Here is a 15,917-nt window from a genome sequence, read left to right as displayed (position 1 = left end):
ATGGTTAACTTCAACTAACCCAAGTAATGTAAAAGCAAAATGTTGTTTTATAAATAAATCATTTAGGTTGCCGAAGAACCCTATATAAGTAAAGACTTTACAAATATGTATACAATGCACATTCCCATGAAGAATTTCATGAAGAATTCATTAAACGAAGATGAGCTATGTCAGCTTCCCAAGGATTTCAGTTGTTTGGGGCAGCCTTTGTAGCAGAGTGTGCCCATGTGCTGGCATCAACCTGATAACATCCCTGTGCCTACATGCTGGCTGGGTGACATCATCGAGCACGATGTTTAGTTGCATTTCGTGGCTATTATGAGACATGCGATGACAGCAAGTCACAGAGAAGTAATGCAATGGATTACTGGCAGGAAGTCTGCAGGAGTTCTTGAGATGCTGGCACAGTATCCTGCCTATAAAATGTTACATCCAATCAAAGCACCTGTGTTGCTTTGACTATGGTCATGTTGGAGTTTCTCAGGACAGCATTTTTAATCACCCAATTATACACATGTCTAGGGGTGAGCCATGGTTTGACTCAGTATAAGGCAGCTTTATAAGGCAAAGAAAGCATTGTGACCCAACACCATGCAAGTTAGAACTGTCATAAAACTGCAGCGTACACAGACTCTCAATCCTGTGTCTGCAGAGTCACTTTTTTAGGTTTTGAAGAGAGAATTGTGATTCCCAGTCTTGTGAGGAAGGCTCTCTTGTACCCACCAAACTGTTCCAACAGCAAAGGTTGTCTGTGAGGGTACATGAGCCTCAACTTCAGGCACTAGGCTTTGTGGAGGAGGTCCAATATTTAGTATCATGCTTGGCGCTAGGACAGGCCAGGGTTGCAGGGGTGTAACTATTATAGGGCAAGGGGAGACAGTTGTCTAGGTGCCCACTGCCTTGGGGGGGGGGGGGCCAGAGGCAAGTCACATGACTGACTCCCCCAGCCACGCACCTGCCTGGGCTATTCATCCTCCGAAATTGATGTGAGTGTTAAGACCTGGAGCTACTAGAACAGCATGTCTTTCTCTAGTACCATTAAACGACTTGCATCGTCCAAGTCATTTACAAATTTACAAAACCTTTAAAAAAATAATTTAGGATGATGTTCTATTGTGGCACATAGGTTATACATAACTATGCTTTTAGTTACCACTATTCAGCCTCATTTAAGATTTCTTTACTTCATGAGCTGAGCTTCAGTGGGGGGGGGGGGGGGGCATTTTAAAATCTTGTCTCTGGGCCCACTCCAACCTTGATACGCCCCTGCAGGGTTGGCAATCTTATTAGTCTACTTTTCTCCACAAGCCTTGGCTGTTGATCACTGTGGCTGGGAATGATGGGAGCTGTAGTCCAACAACAGCTGTAGTAGGGTCTCAAAGTCAGGTTGGCCATCCCTGCTCTCTAGGAGACACGTCTGCACTTGTCATGCATTCATCCTTAGGCAACTTAACTACTCCTCTTCAGGATCTATTCTCCTTCTGTAAACTGGGAATGTTTTACTGATTTACTGTGAGTTGAATAGAGAATGCGTGGACACTCATTCATGCAAATAAATCTGCATTGACAATGCTCTATAGTAGTAGCGGGGTGATTGCGGCACTTCCGTTCCGAAACTGCCAAAGCGATTGCGCTCGCGCCAGTGCTGCTTCCTGACCGCCAGGTGTCGCCAAGCAACCAACGGAGCACGAACGCCTCTCTCTACCTCCGCTTCCGGCGACGTTCTATCCGCTGCCGGCCTCCTCTCTCGACTCTCCCCTGTTCCCCAGTTGCAGACATGGCCGCCGCGACGCCCCTCTCTCCTGAGGAGCTGCTGTTGCCCAAGGGCGGCACAAGCAAGGCTGAGGAACTGGAGGAGGACGACGAGGAGGTAGCGCGCTTCAACCCTAGGGTTTAGTGCCCGGCCGTGCCAGTGCCAGTGCCAGCGCCAGCATGCCATGTGCGGGATGACCCTTGGGAGGCGGGGCGGCCCGAGGCCTGGGATAGCTCAGGTGGGAGATGCGGCAGGGGAGGGCGGGAGCGGTGCGCGTTCCCTGCGTATTGGGGAGAGATGGTGCTGGAGGCGCGCATGGGCGATCGTGCCCCCCATGGGAGGGGAAGGCTTCGCCTGGCAGGTGCCTATCTTTCGTTTCTCATGCTCTTTATTTGCAGTTGGATGAAACGTTGGCAGAGAGACTTTGGGGGTTGACAGAGATGTTCCCCGAGAGCGTTCGGTCTGCAGCTGGAACTACCTTCGACTTGTCCCTCTCTGTAGCCCAGAAAATGTACAGGTGAGAAGGGGGAATGGGAAGAGTCCCTGCGGATCAGTGCAGATGCTACTTTGTAGGCATTATTACAGGTGAAACTCGGAAAATTAGAATATCGTGCAAAAGTCCATTAATTTCAGTAATGCAAATTAAAAGGTGAAACTGATATATGAGACAGATGCATTACATGCAAAGCGAGATAAGTCAAGCCTTAATTTGTTATAATTGTGATGATCATGGCGTACAGCTCATGAAAACCCCAAATCCACAATCTCAGAAAATTAGAATATTACATGCAACCAAGAAGACAAGGATTGTAGAATAGAACAATATCGGACCTCTGAAAAGTATACAGTGTATGGTGCTTGATTGGCCAGCAAACTCGCCTGACCTGACCCCATAGAGAATCTATGGGGCATTGCCAAGAGAAGGATGAGAGACATGAGACCAAACAATGCAGAATTGCTGAAGGCCGCTAATGAAGCATCCTGGTCTTCCATAATACCTCATCAGTGCCACAGGCTGATAGCATCCATGCCACGCCGCATTGAGGCAGTAATTGCTGCAAAAGGGGCCCAAACCAAGTACTGAATACATATGCATGCTTATACTTTTCAGAGGTCCGATATTGTTCTATTCTTCAATCCTTGTCTTCTTGGTTCCATGTAATATTCTAATTTTCTGAGATTGTGGATTTGGGGTTTTCATGAGCTGTACACCATGATCATCACAATTATAACAAATTAAGGCTTGACTTATCTCGCTTTGCATGTAATGCATCTGTCTCATATATCAGTTTCACCTTTTAATTTGCATTACTGAAATTAATGGACTTTTGCACGATATTCTAATTTTCCGAGTTTCACCTGTAGGACTGTGTTATGCATTGGATGGATGGCTGTGGGGAAGGGACGTAAAATATGATGTGCTTGCATGCAGACGGCCCCAGGTTTAATCCGTGGCATGGTAGGGCTGATGGTGTTGGGGGGACACGTCTGAAATCTGGATTGTTGCTGCCACTCAGCAATACTGACTTACATGGACCAAGGGTCTGGATCAATTTTTAATTTTTATTATGCATACTTATGCTGCATTTCAACAACAAAAAGTCCATAAAGCAGTTTACACAGAAAAAGGAATAAGATGGTTTCCTGTTCCAAAAGGGCTCACAGTCTTAAAAAGAAACACACCAGCCATAGCCATTCAAAAGATGCAGTGCTGGGTTTGGACAGGGACAGTATAAAGCAATTTCATGTGTAAAACGTAACTACTTGTGTTGCTGGTGCCTGCAATGGATGGCTTGTTTATACCAAAAGTTTCAAAACTAATGCAAAACTGCTCAAAGACTGGAAGCTATTTTAGTTATCTTAATGTTTTAAGGAGAAATATGAACGGTTGCATGTTGTGCAGGATGCAATATGTGGATTTGTTTCATTTTGAGACTGGGTATTACCTTAGGCTGTTTAGATTAACTTTGCCAAGCACCTGAGAATATACATGCTTAAGCTTTATCAAAGAAAAAAACCCTGAGAAATAAACATAAAATGTAATTTTATATTAAATCTAAAATATTTGCATAATCAGTTCAGATAAATGCAAAAGCTATTTCTATAGGTCCCCATTGACATAGATAATTAAGAGAGTGTGGTAACAGGGTGGGCGGGAGTTTCTGTTGTATTATCAAAGAGATAAAAGTGTATTTTAGGATGCTTTTTTGAGTATGCCAGTACAGAAATTCCTCATTCATGCCTGAACACTCACAGGAATTAAAACTGATGCAATCCCACAATGACTAAATCTTATACTTTCTATTGCTTCACACTGTTCTATGAACAATGCTCTGAAATCTGTGGTACCAATCATAGCTTTATGCCAATTGTAATAAAAGCCATTCTGTTAAAAACACGTTGATTTACTGCTATACTTGGTTTCATCTCTAAGAAGCTATTATAGTACTGCTTTTTAAGCTAGGGAGGGAAATTATACTTTTATTGAAATGCTACAACTAAGTGTTCTAGGTAAATATGCACAAAAGGCTTGTGGTCAGTGTTCCCGCTAACAGGGATTCCCAGATGTTGTTGACTACAACTCCCAGAATCCCCAGCTGCAATGGCTTTTGCTTTGGGATTATAGGAGTTGTAGCCAACAACATCTGGGAATCCCTGTTAGAGGGAACACTGCTTGTGGTTAAATGGCTTAAGCCACTTAATGGCACAGTGGGGAAATGGAAAAAGGACACTTTTCAAGATTCTTAAAACCTAATAGGCAGCCTAATCATGGTAGAAGGCCAAATATTGCTCATGCATTATGGAGCCTGGGTTTTCTTCATTGCTTTACTAGCTCCTTATGATGTATTTGAAAGGAAAGTTAATATTTCAAAGCAAGAAGAATGAAATTTGAAGACCTTCAGGTTGTAATATGTAGGGAACATTTAATAGTTGGACATAAATATATATAGTGAAGAGGTAAAAGGGAAACTTAGTAAGGTGCATATACACTGGTGGCACCATGTAAAAAAAAAATCTGAGATAGAATGAGAGGCGGATCTAAATCAGACTCTTGTGGTGGATCCTTTCTGTTGTAGCAAGAATGGAAAACATTTGTTTTGCTGATGGCCTTCTCCCTGTCCCCTAAAGATTCTCCAGGGCAGCTTTGTGGATTGGAACCACTTCCTTCATGATCCTGGTTCTTCCTGTTGTTTTTGAAACAGAGAAACTGCAGATGGAGCAGCAGCAGCAAATGCAGCAAAGGCAGGTGAGAAATGAATTATTTCCTTATTATTGGTTGATTAATACAGTAGTTCTAATCCTTTTTTTTAGTAGTTCCTTTTTAAAAATCCATTTACCATTTCCCCCTCCTCATAAGAACAGCCCTGCTGGATCAGACCAAAGGCCTATCCAATACCCTGTTTCACACAGTGGCCCACCAGATGTCTCTGAGAAGCCCACAGGCAAGAGTTGAGGGCATGTCCTCTCTCTTGCTGTTGCTCCCCTGCAACTGGTATTTAGAGGAAAAGAAACACATTTCCTTTCAATCCTTGTTTTGTCACCAATAATGATTCTGTGGAGGACTCTGGTCCTCCTAAGTTCACTAACTTGTTGGATTCTATACCTTCTTTAATAGATAGATATACTTTATTACGGTCATTAACCAAACACCACAAAAGAAAAACAGTACAAATCACAGTAAAGATAATACCAAATATCATGTCAGGGTCTCCATAATACCAATAACTCAAACCAGCTCAGACCTAATCTTACATGCGCCACACAGAATTTGGCCACTAACAGCGTTATGGGTATACAACAATCAGCTTGTAAAAAGGATGCATATCCATCATCTGTTCTAACAGGAATATTGAATGAGCGGGGAGATACGAATATCCCTATAAAATGAACAGTATGAAAGGACGTGTGTCACAGTCTCAGTGCCTTGGCCACAAGGACAGATCCTTTTAGTGATGGGGATTTTATGATATCTACCCTCCAATACAGCCGATGGAAGTATATTAAAGCATGCAAAGGAGAAGGCCCTTCTCTGGGATAAATAAATTCATTAAGTAATGGGTTGGTTTAGGGTAGTTTGTAAAACTATTAAGGAAGTTTCTGGCAGTGATTGAAATCACTCTGCTTTTCAGTGTCTGCTATACGTTCTTTTATAAGCCCTTCGGCACAGCATCAGGACCCAGAGACATTTAAAATTGAGGAGAGAATCCATGCTTGCCCAGCGTATCACAGAGTCATTTACACCAACTAGATTGGAAGCAATCTTCCAAAATGAGGAGGGCTAGTCCTTTGAGGGAGAAAATGATTTTAATCCAGAAGTTAAATACATACATCCAAACCCTGGCCTCCACTCTTGTTTGCCGGGCCTCCAGCCGTAGAATGACATTGGGCATACATCTAGGAGCCTAGAATAAAGCACACAAAAAACTTGATTGAGCCATCTCCATTTGCTTAAAAGTATGCAGGATCATACAGTATGCAGCCCCATACAGCGATTGTGAAAGCACTTTGACCTCATAGACCCCCAATCCACCCCTTCGTGTCCTTTCTGTAGTTTGTATCTAGAAATAACAGTGTTGCACTGGTTCTCCCCGTTTCACCAGGTTTCTGTTATGCTCACTATATCTATGTTTCCATTAGCAACCAAGCACTCCAGCTCGCCCATCTTGGCTTGGAGGCTTCTGGCATTGGTATATAAACACCTATACACTAAGTCTCTTACTTGGTGATACCATGCGCTATCTCCCTTACTGTCATTTGACCTTTTCGACTAGCCATCATGTATTTCTGTCTGCTCTACTTCTTCTTCTTTTTTCCCCCCCAAATTCATTTTTTATTAATTTTAACAATAGCAATATTGTCATTCATTACAAATACACACATAAAAGATGGACTTCCCGCTCACATTTCTTCGTGAATCATCAACTATAAGATTTACCCTTGCTATAATAATAATTCAAAACATAAGTTCAAGCCCTTACGAACATAATTAAACTAACCAACCTGTGATTTATACTAAATTTCAAACCCTGCTGTCAAGTCCATAGTAGGGAAGTAATTTTTTAAATACAACAAAAATGGTTTCCAATCTTCTTTAAAACATTCCAAGTTTTGATCTCTTAATAGTGCTGTAAGTTTTGCCATCTCCGCATATTCCAAAATTTTTATCAGCCAGTCTTCTTTTGAAGGCAGTTCACTAGACTTCCATTTCTGTGCATATATAATTCTAGCTGCCGTAGAGGCATACATAAAAAATGTTAAATTGGTTGTAGAAATAGCTCCTTGTGTTATTCCCAGCAGGAAGGATTCTGGCTTCTTAGGAAATGTCATTTTAAATATTTTCTTTAATTCATTATATATCATATCCCAATAGGCTTTAGCCTTCCCACAGGTCCACCACATGTGAAAAAATGTGCCTTCAGAATGTCCACACTTCCAACATTTGTTTGAAACATTTTTATACATTAAAGCCAGTCTTTTTGGTGTCAGATACCATCTATACATCATTTTATAATAGTTTTCTTTGATAGCATACCATGCAGTAAATTTTAAATCCTTTTTCCATAACTTTTCCCAGGCTGCCATTTCTATATTACGCCCCGCATCTTGAGCCCATTTTATCATAGTCGTTTTAAACACTTCTTCTCTTGTCTCCTCCAAAAGCAACAGTTTATACATTTTAGAAACTAATTTTTCATCATTTTGACATAATTCCTTCTCAAAATTTGAAGTCTGGTCCTCAAATCCGACTTTAAGGTCCTTCTTATACATCTCATTTAACTGAAGATACTGAAACCAATCTCTAACTATATCTTGTATTTCAATTAAACTTTTTAACTTACAATCCTTTTTGTGAAAATGTACCAAATCCCTATAGGTACCCCAACCCGTTTGCATTTTTACTTCTTTACGTGATAAAGCTTCAATCGGAGATACCCATAACAGAGTTTTAGGTTCAAACCAATTTTTATATTTTAACCACACCCTCATTAAACTCCTTCTCACATAATGGTTAAAAAAATCTTTATGTATTTTACTTTTTTCATACCATAAATACGCATGCCAACCAAACCTTCTGTCAAATCCTTCTAAGTCAAGAATTCTAGGGTTTCTTAGCGTTATCCATTCTTTTATCCATGTCAAACAAACAGCATCAAAGTACAACCTTAAGTCTGGCAAGGTAAGACCGCCCCTTTCCTTTGCATCTGTTAGATTCTTAAAATTAATTCTTGGTCTTTTCCCCTGCCAAACAAACTTAGTTATGTCCTTCTGCCATTGCTTGAAACAAGTTAAAGTGTTAATTATGGGAATAGTCTGAAAGAGAAACAACATTTTAGGCAAGACATTCATTTTCACCACTGAAATTCTTCCCATTAAAGAGAGATTCATTCTGGACCATCTTTCTAGATCAGTTTTCACTGAATTCCATATTTTGACATAATTATTTATAAACAACAGGGAGTTGTTGTTTGATAACCAAACCCCCAGATATTTAATTTTCTTCTCCACTTTCAGCTCACTTATTTGAGAGAATCTGTCTTTAGTTTTCTGGCCCATATTTTTAGTTAAAACCTTAGTCTTGGTCTTATTTATATAAAATCCAGCCAGTTGACCAAATTGTTGTATTTTATCCAAGAGTCTTTCGATCTTATCCATTGGATTTTCTAGAAACAGCACAACATCATCTGCAAAAGCTCTCACTTTATAATCCTGTTTCCCAATTTTGGGACCATGTAATTTGTCATCTTCTCTGATAGTTCTGCAGAGCACTTCTAGAACCAATATAAAAAGCAATGGGGGAAGTGGACATCCTTGTCTTGTCCCTTTTTGTATTACACAATTGTCTGATAGTTCCCCATTTACAATAATTTTAGCATATTGCTCCGAATAAATTGTCTTAATTGCCCTAATAAAATTATTGCCAGCAATCATTACCTCTAGTGATCTCCACAAAAATTGCCACGAAATATTGTCAAAGGCTTTTTCTGCATCCAAAAAGATCATCGCAATTTGTTTACTTCTGATTCTATTCTGTCCCCTTCTGATTTATCTGAAAAGTTTCCATCCTCTGAGCTTAGGGTATTCGCTTAGTTCTGCCTGTCTTGCTGGCCATGTGTGTCTGAGAATGCTACCTTGGGGGTCCTGGACTTCAATATTATTATTATTATTATTATTATTATTATTATTATTATTATCTTGTTTACACAGTCAGACAGGTGTTATTGACTGGTTTGTTTTATCCAGACATCGAGTCCTTCCCAAGGACCTGGGATGGCTGAATTTTATTGTCAATTGTTATAGATATCGTTGCAGAATATAGGCTGTTCCCAATAAAGCTGCTTTTTGTAATTGGCTGATGGTGATTTCTGTGACCCCTATGGTGTTGAGGTGCTCTTCAAGGTCTTTTGGAACTGCACCCAGGGCACCAATTACCACTGGGATTATTTTGGTCTTTTTCTGCCACAGCCTTTCAATTTCAATTTGTAGATCTTTGAATTTGGTGATTTTTTCTATTTCTTTTTCTTCTATTCTGCTGTCACCTGGTATTGCTATGTTGATTATTTTGACTTGTTTTTCTTTCTTCTCGACTACAGTTATATCTGGTGTATTGTGTGGCAGATGTTTGTAGTCGGAAGTCCCATAATATTTTTACATCTTCATTTTCTTCAACTTTTTCAGTTTCATGGTCCCACCAATTTTTGGCTACAGGTAGCTTGTATTTTTTTCAGATGTTCCAGTGTATCATCCCTGCTACCTTGTCATGCCTTTGTTTGTAGTCAGTCTGTGCGATCTTTTTACAACAGCTGATTAGGTGGTCCACTGTTTCATCTGCTTCTTTACAAAGGCGGCACTTGCTGTTTGTTGTTGACTTTTCTACTTTTGCTCTTATTGCATTTGTTCTTAGTGCCTGTTCTTGCGCAGCCAGTATTAAACCCTCTGTTTCTTTCTTCAAGTAACCATTCGTAAGCCATTGCCAGGTCTTGGTGATGTCTGGTTTTCCAGTTATATTGTGCAAATATTGACCATGCAGGGGCTTATTTTTACATTTTTTCTGCTTGGTTCTTGACTTGTTCTTTCTTGTAGGCCTGCTTTGTTTCATTGGTGTTGAATAGTTTCGCGTTATTGACCATTTTAAGTGCATCTTCTTCACTGTCCTTTATATATTCTTCAAGGCCTCTTTTCTCCTCCTCTACTGTTTGATGGACTTGCAGCATTCCTCTTCCACCTGAGCTGTGAAGGAGGTATAGCCTATCGACATCACTGCGGGGGTGCAGAGCATGATTGATGGTCATGATTTTCCTGGTCTTACGATCTAGCGTCTCTAGCTCTGCCTGGGTCCAGTCTATTATTCCTGCAGTGTACCTGATAACAGGTATAGCCCAGGTGTTTATGGCTTGTATGGTGTTCCCGCCATTGAGTTTGGACTTGAGGATTTTTCTAACTCTCCTGATGTATTCACTCCCAATTTTTCTTTTAACTTCAGTGTGTGCAATGTTATCAGCCTGGAGAATGCCCAAGTATTTGTAATGTTCTTTCTCTTCCAGGTTCTTGATCTTGCTTCCATTGGGCAGTTCTATTCCTTCTATTTTTCTTATTTTCCCTCTGTTCATTATTAATGCAGCACACTTGTCTAGTCCAAACTCCATTGCTATATCGCTACTGAATATACGGACAGTGTTTAGCAGTGATTCAATTTCTGACTGGGACTTTCCATACAACTTCAGATCGTCCATGTACAGCAGATGGTTGATTTTACTTGATGTTTGGTATCCGAGGCCTGTTTTGTTTAGTATTTGTGAAAGTGGGGTCATGGCGATTACAAACAACAGAGGGGATAGTGAGTCCCCTTGGAAAATGCCTCTTCTAATACTAACCTGTCCAAGTGTCTCGCCATTGATTGTTAACTGTGTACTCCACATGCTCATTGCTTTTTTTATAAATATCTGAATGTTTTTGGTGACACCAGTTGTTTCTAAACATTTTAGTATCCATGTGTGAGGCAATGAGTTGAAGGCTTTCTTGTAGTCAATCCATGCAACACTTAGATTGGTTTTTCTTCTCTTGCAATTTTCTAAACTCATTTTGTCAATCAGCAGCTGGTCTTTTGTGCCTCTGGTGTTTGGGCAATTTCCTTTCTGTTCAGCTGGGAGCTTTTTGTTAGTTAATAAGTGTTGCAACACTTCATCTGCTATTATTCCGGTTAATAATTTGAACATGGTTGGCAGACAGGTTATCGGTCTATAATTACTTGGAACTGCACCTTTTGCTGGGTCTTTCATGATGAGATGAGTTTTCCCAGTTGTTAGCCATTGTTCAATATCACCTCCTTGCAAAATGTGATTGAACTCTTTTGATAGTTGTTTATGAAGGCTTGTTAGGTGTTTAAGCCAAAAGCCATGCAGTTCATTGTCGCCTGGAGCAGTCCAATTTTTAATTTTCTTTGCTCTTTCACTTATTAATTCTGGTGTTATTATTAGATCTTGCATTTGTTGGTTACATTTTTCGACCTCTTTCACCCAGCCTGCTTTTTTATTATAATCTATTGGATTGTCCCATAATTTCCCCCAGAATTGCACTGTTTCTTCTTTATTTGGTGTTTCTAGGTTTCTTGCAGTTTCTCCTTCTATGCTTTGGTAGAAACGTCTCTGATTCGACTGGAATTGGAGATTCTGCCTGTGTTGTGTAGTTCTGGCTTCATATTGGCTAATCTTCTTTGACACTGCTGTTATTTGCTGCTTTATTATTTCCAGGACTTCTCTAATTTTCCTTGAATCTAGGTGGTATTTTTGGATCAGATACTGTTTGGTGTTTTCATTCTTCAGCTTCTTGTCTTTCATATCTTTCAATTTACTAGCATCTGATCTAAGCCTGGAGATTTTATTTTCTAATCTAATCTTCCATTTAGGCGATGTACTACTTTCTTTTTTTACAGGTCCATTGATCTTATATCAGAGCTCTTGTGTTGTTATTGTTGCTGCACTGTACATTAGTTGGTTTGTTTCTTGCAAATTATTGGTTGTTATTTCTGCAAGTGCAGCATTGACATCTTTTGATACCTGAGCAAGTTGTTTTTTGGCAACTGTTTTTAGAGCTGGAAGTCGAACCCTGGTGGTTGTTTGGTTCATTTGCTCAGTTATTTTTTGCTTTAGTTCTTGTTGCTTTTCTGTTAAACGGCATTCGGGTTTTTGAGGTGAAGGCAAAGGGGTGGTTGCCTGGTTTTGATTTTGAAACAGTTCAGCAACAGTGGTATCCTCGATTTCCAACGCCTCCTCCACCTGCGCCTGAGCAACTGCTTCAGTTGGTGGTAATTCTTCTTCCATATCTTGAGCCTGTATTGCTCTTTGCAGTTCTTCCAGCTCAGCTTCTGTGAATACTTTATTTCTTATTATGAATCTTCTCTGGTCTGCTAGCCTTTGTTCTGTTATTTCTGTGTCTGGATGCTTCTCTTTCCAAATTTGGTTCATTCTTTTTAAATAACCTCTTCTAGTTGGACTAGACTTGTAATAGCAGATCATTATTTCCTTGTTGGCATTTTTCGTATATATTTTTTCGGTTAAACGACATTTCTTCCAGTAACTTTGCTGTCTTCAGCCCTGGTTGCTCAACTGAAGATCCTGAGTCCTGTTGCCCACTTGCCACCAGATGTCCAGGGACCCGAGCACCTGGCACGGTCCTTGTTGACCCGGGCGACGACCGATCCGGTATAGATATATTAAAGTTACGTCTCACCATATTGTTGATGGGAGAGGCACTCTTTGTCTGGCTCCTCTGGTGAGACCTGTCCACTATGGTTGGACCTCTGGCATAGCTCTCACCTTCCTCAGAGCACGCAAGCCCCACAACCACGCCAAGGTAGTGCCTCACTGGGGGTATTATTATTATTATTATTATTACATTTATATCCCACTCTTCCTCCAAGGAGCCCAGAGCCCATACTTGAGTTTCTCTTTCACAACAACCCTGTGAAGTAGGTTAGGCTGAGAGAGAAGTGACTGGCCCAGAGTCACCCAGTTACTTTCATGGCTGAATGGGGATTTGAACTCGGGTCTCCCCGGTCCTAGTCCAGCACTCTAACCACTACACCACGCTAGCTTTCCTATATGCTACCTAGCAGCCTAAATTTGGCTTTCAGGAACTCCCAATGGCATTTCCCAACATCATTCATGCAGACGTGCACCATGACAGCTGACTCCTCCCCAGCATGGCCTAACAGCCTATCTAGACATCGTGTGATGTTTGCAAGCAAGTCACCGTGCGGTCTACACATGGGTCACAAATTCATCTCTCAATCAGGCCTGCTCAACTTTGGCCCTCCTGCAGATGTTGGCCTACAACTCCCATAATCCTTGGCTATTGTCCACTGTAGCTGAGGATTATGGGAGTTGTAGTCCAAAAACAGTTGAGGGGGCCAAAGTTGAGCAGGCCTGTTCCTGCTTGAATTTTGATCTTCGATTTGTGATCGAACTACCCACTACTAGGATGCCCCCCAACCCCTAGAGTATCCTGTGTGCGAGAGGATATGGGATCATCACCCAGGAAGGGGTCCCTTCTAAGGGAACATTCTCCTTTTTCCTCTGAATGATGCCCTCCTTTCCTGAGACCTTCATTCTCCATTACAACAGCGGAGCTGTCCACCTGTGAGTGGGATGTCTTTAGCACATCCCTGAGGTTCTCATCCACATATCTCTCTGCCTCCCTGAGCTTCTCCAAGTCAGCCACCTTTGCTTCAAGGGAACAAACTTGTTCCCTGAGAGCCAAGAGCTCTTTGCACCGAGCGCACACCCACAACTTCTGCCCCTCAAGCAGATAGTCCTACATGCAACACACTGTAATACACTGGAAAGCATGCCCTTTCCTTCTGGCATTCTACCTTCATAACTGGTTTTATTGGCTGTTTAGAATATATAGAGCTTTTTTACTTGAAAGCTAGGTCAGTTGCAGTTGTCAGCTAATTAAAGATTTTAAGCTCTGTCCTCCAAGAAAGTTACAAAAGTGGGGTAGTACTCAGCTTCAACTCATGCTGTGTGTCTCCTTTGTGATAAAGGGAGACATCTTGAGCACTCCCACACTAAACTCCTTTGATATCTATTAGTAAACTCCTGATTGCAAAGCTCCCCTGGTCTGAGCTTTGTCTTTTCAGGAGCTGCTTCCAGACTGAACCACCTCTGGAATCTGGCCCCTCCCATAAGCTGTGTGACTTACCTGCAGCTAACCGCCACCTACTATCTCTAGGTATAACTGAAACTGACCTGTCAAAAACTACCCCCTAGCTAGCCAGAACCCAAGAAAACTCCATGTTTATTTGTGGATCTGCTTGCTTGCTTCTTTAGGATGGAAAACAAACGTTTGCTGCCTCCCCTGGTCTTTATTTTCTCAAGAGCTGTTTCCAGACTGCTTCCTCCACCCCTATTCAGAACGTTTAATTCCTGAAGCTTTGGATTATGTAGTTATTCATTTATACCCTTGCATACACCTTCTCACAGTCTCCAAACCTGGCCTGTAACAATGTATAGCCTTGTGACATCCTCTCTAATAAAAATGACACACATCAACCTCCTATTCGCACAAATGGAATCTGACTGTGAATCTATTTTTTTGTTCACAAAATGGATCATGGATTAAAGCACCAAGTATTATTCTTGGTAGAAGAGCCATTGTTGGGGAGCCATTCTGGGAGTCAAAACTTTGGAACTTACTATTGCACTTAAGTATCTTGAAGCTTCTGCATTGATGGACATTCTCATTCTCTCCCCCCCACACACACACACTTTTGAGAGCAACATGACGGGCATGTTGCTTGAATTACTAAAAACCTCCTCTTGATCTTATTCAAGTCATTTTTTGGATAGCCTCTCCTGCTTGAATTCATGAATAAAGTTGTAACAGAAGGCTAGAAAAGAGCATTACAAAGTGGCAGGAAGTGCTTACCCACCCACCCACCCCCATATGCTAAGAGCAATACAAAATAACAGTAGGAAAGGGGAATTTTTAGATGGAAGTTTTTCCTGAGTTGTTTCCTCAGAGGTTTGAATGCTAATCTTGCTTTTTCATAACTTCTTATTTCTTTACAGATTCTCTTAGGACCCAACACAGGGCTATCTGGAGGGATGCCAGGTGCCCTGCCTTCTCTTCCTGGAAAAATTTAGTGAAACTACACTGGAACCATATCATGGAAGGAAATCTGTAAATCATTTGTTTGAACTGTTGATTAGTTAGTATGGGGCTTTTCCCCCTTTAAACCTCGGGATGTCAACTTATTCGCAATGGAGGCAGAACCCACATCTGGATCTCCTGAAATGGGTTATCTTCCTTCATTTTTAGGCAGTCATGACTTTTCCATCCCCCTTGTCCATGTTGCAACCACTGAAGACTTTGGAAGCTTCTGGTTTTGAATCCTTACCTCCAGAAAGTCGCTTCAGGACATGTTGGATTCCAACTAACTGTAGCCAGTAATGTCAGTGTAAATAGTCTTGTTTCTCTCCTGATGTATCCAAGATCTATTTCAGAGCAGTGACAGCAAGAAATGGGATGAACATGCCAGCAATTACAGCATATGAAAGAATCTAGAATACAGTAGATTCTGTAGTGTGAGCTGCTTGAAGACAAATTACGTGCCCTGCAATGTTTTATGTTTGAAAAATGAGAAGCAGGAAAAGTCATTTTTGCCAAGTCTGTCTGTGCTGAATCTATTAGTATCAAAATTGGCTACAACACTTTTGTATTAAATAGCTTCAGTGCAAGTGCTCAGTGTTTTGTTTAATTTTTTATCTTTGAGCTGGATAGAAAGAAATATTACTATTGTATTTACCTTATTAGATGACAACCCCTTTAAAAATATAGGTTAAATACAGGTTATACCCAAAGGTATTTATCCAAAAGAAACTGGATTCTGAATTTAAGATCCCCTGATTTCTAACCTCAAATGGGGGTGGGGGGCTAATCTTGGATTCAGGTAAATACAGTAGTACAGCATTATGCCCCAGCTCTTTACACATGTATATTTAGCAGTGAGAGGTGGGAGAAGTGGTTTAGGATCTTGCCTGCTGCCTCCTTAAAACTAAAATATAGAATACCTGGGCAAGAAGACTTTCTCTAAGGCTACAACTTCATACCAAAGTATGTTTATTTCTCCTTTACATATATCATTACAACATTTCAGCTCAAC

The 15,917-nt window shown here is 40.9% G+C and overlaps 1 protein-coding gene across 1 annotated transcript; it reads left to right on the top strand.

Moving 5' to 3' along the window:
• The first annotated feature begins 1,712 nt into the window (after positions 1-1,712).
• On the top strand, positions 1,713-15,492 carry TOMM22 (translocase of outer mitochondrial membrane 22). Its single transcript, XM_053257379.1, has 4 exons — positions 1,713-1,870; positions 2,152-2,270; positions 4,883-5,000; positions 14,824-15,492. The coding sequence occupies exons 1-4, from the start codon at positions 1,778-1,780 to the stop codon at positions 14,896-14,898; spliced, it is 405 nt and encodes a 134-aa protein (XP_053113354.1). The 5' UTR covers positions 1,713-1,777; the 3' UTR covers positions 14,899-15,492.
• The last annotated feature ends 425 nt before the right edge of the window (positions 15,493-15,917 follow it).

The sequence above is a fragment of the Hemicordylus capensis genome, chromosome 5 (assembly GCF_027244095.1).
Source record: "Hemicordylus capensis ecotype Gifberg chromosome 5, rHemCap1.1.pri, whole genome shotgun sequence".
Taxonomy (NCBI): Eukaryota; Metazoa; Chordata; class Lepidosauria; order Squamata; family Cordylidae; genus Hemicordylus; species Hemicordylus capensis.
The sequence above is the reverse complement of the archived record's forward strand: the minus strand, read 5'-3'. Positions and strand labels throughout refer to the sequence as shown.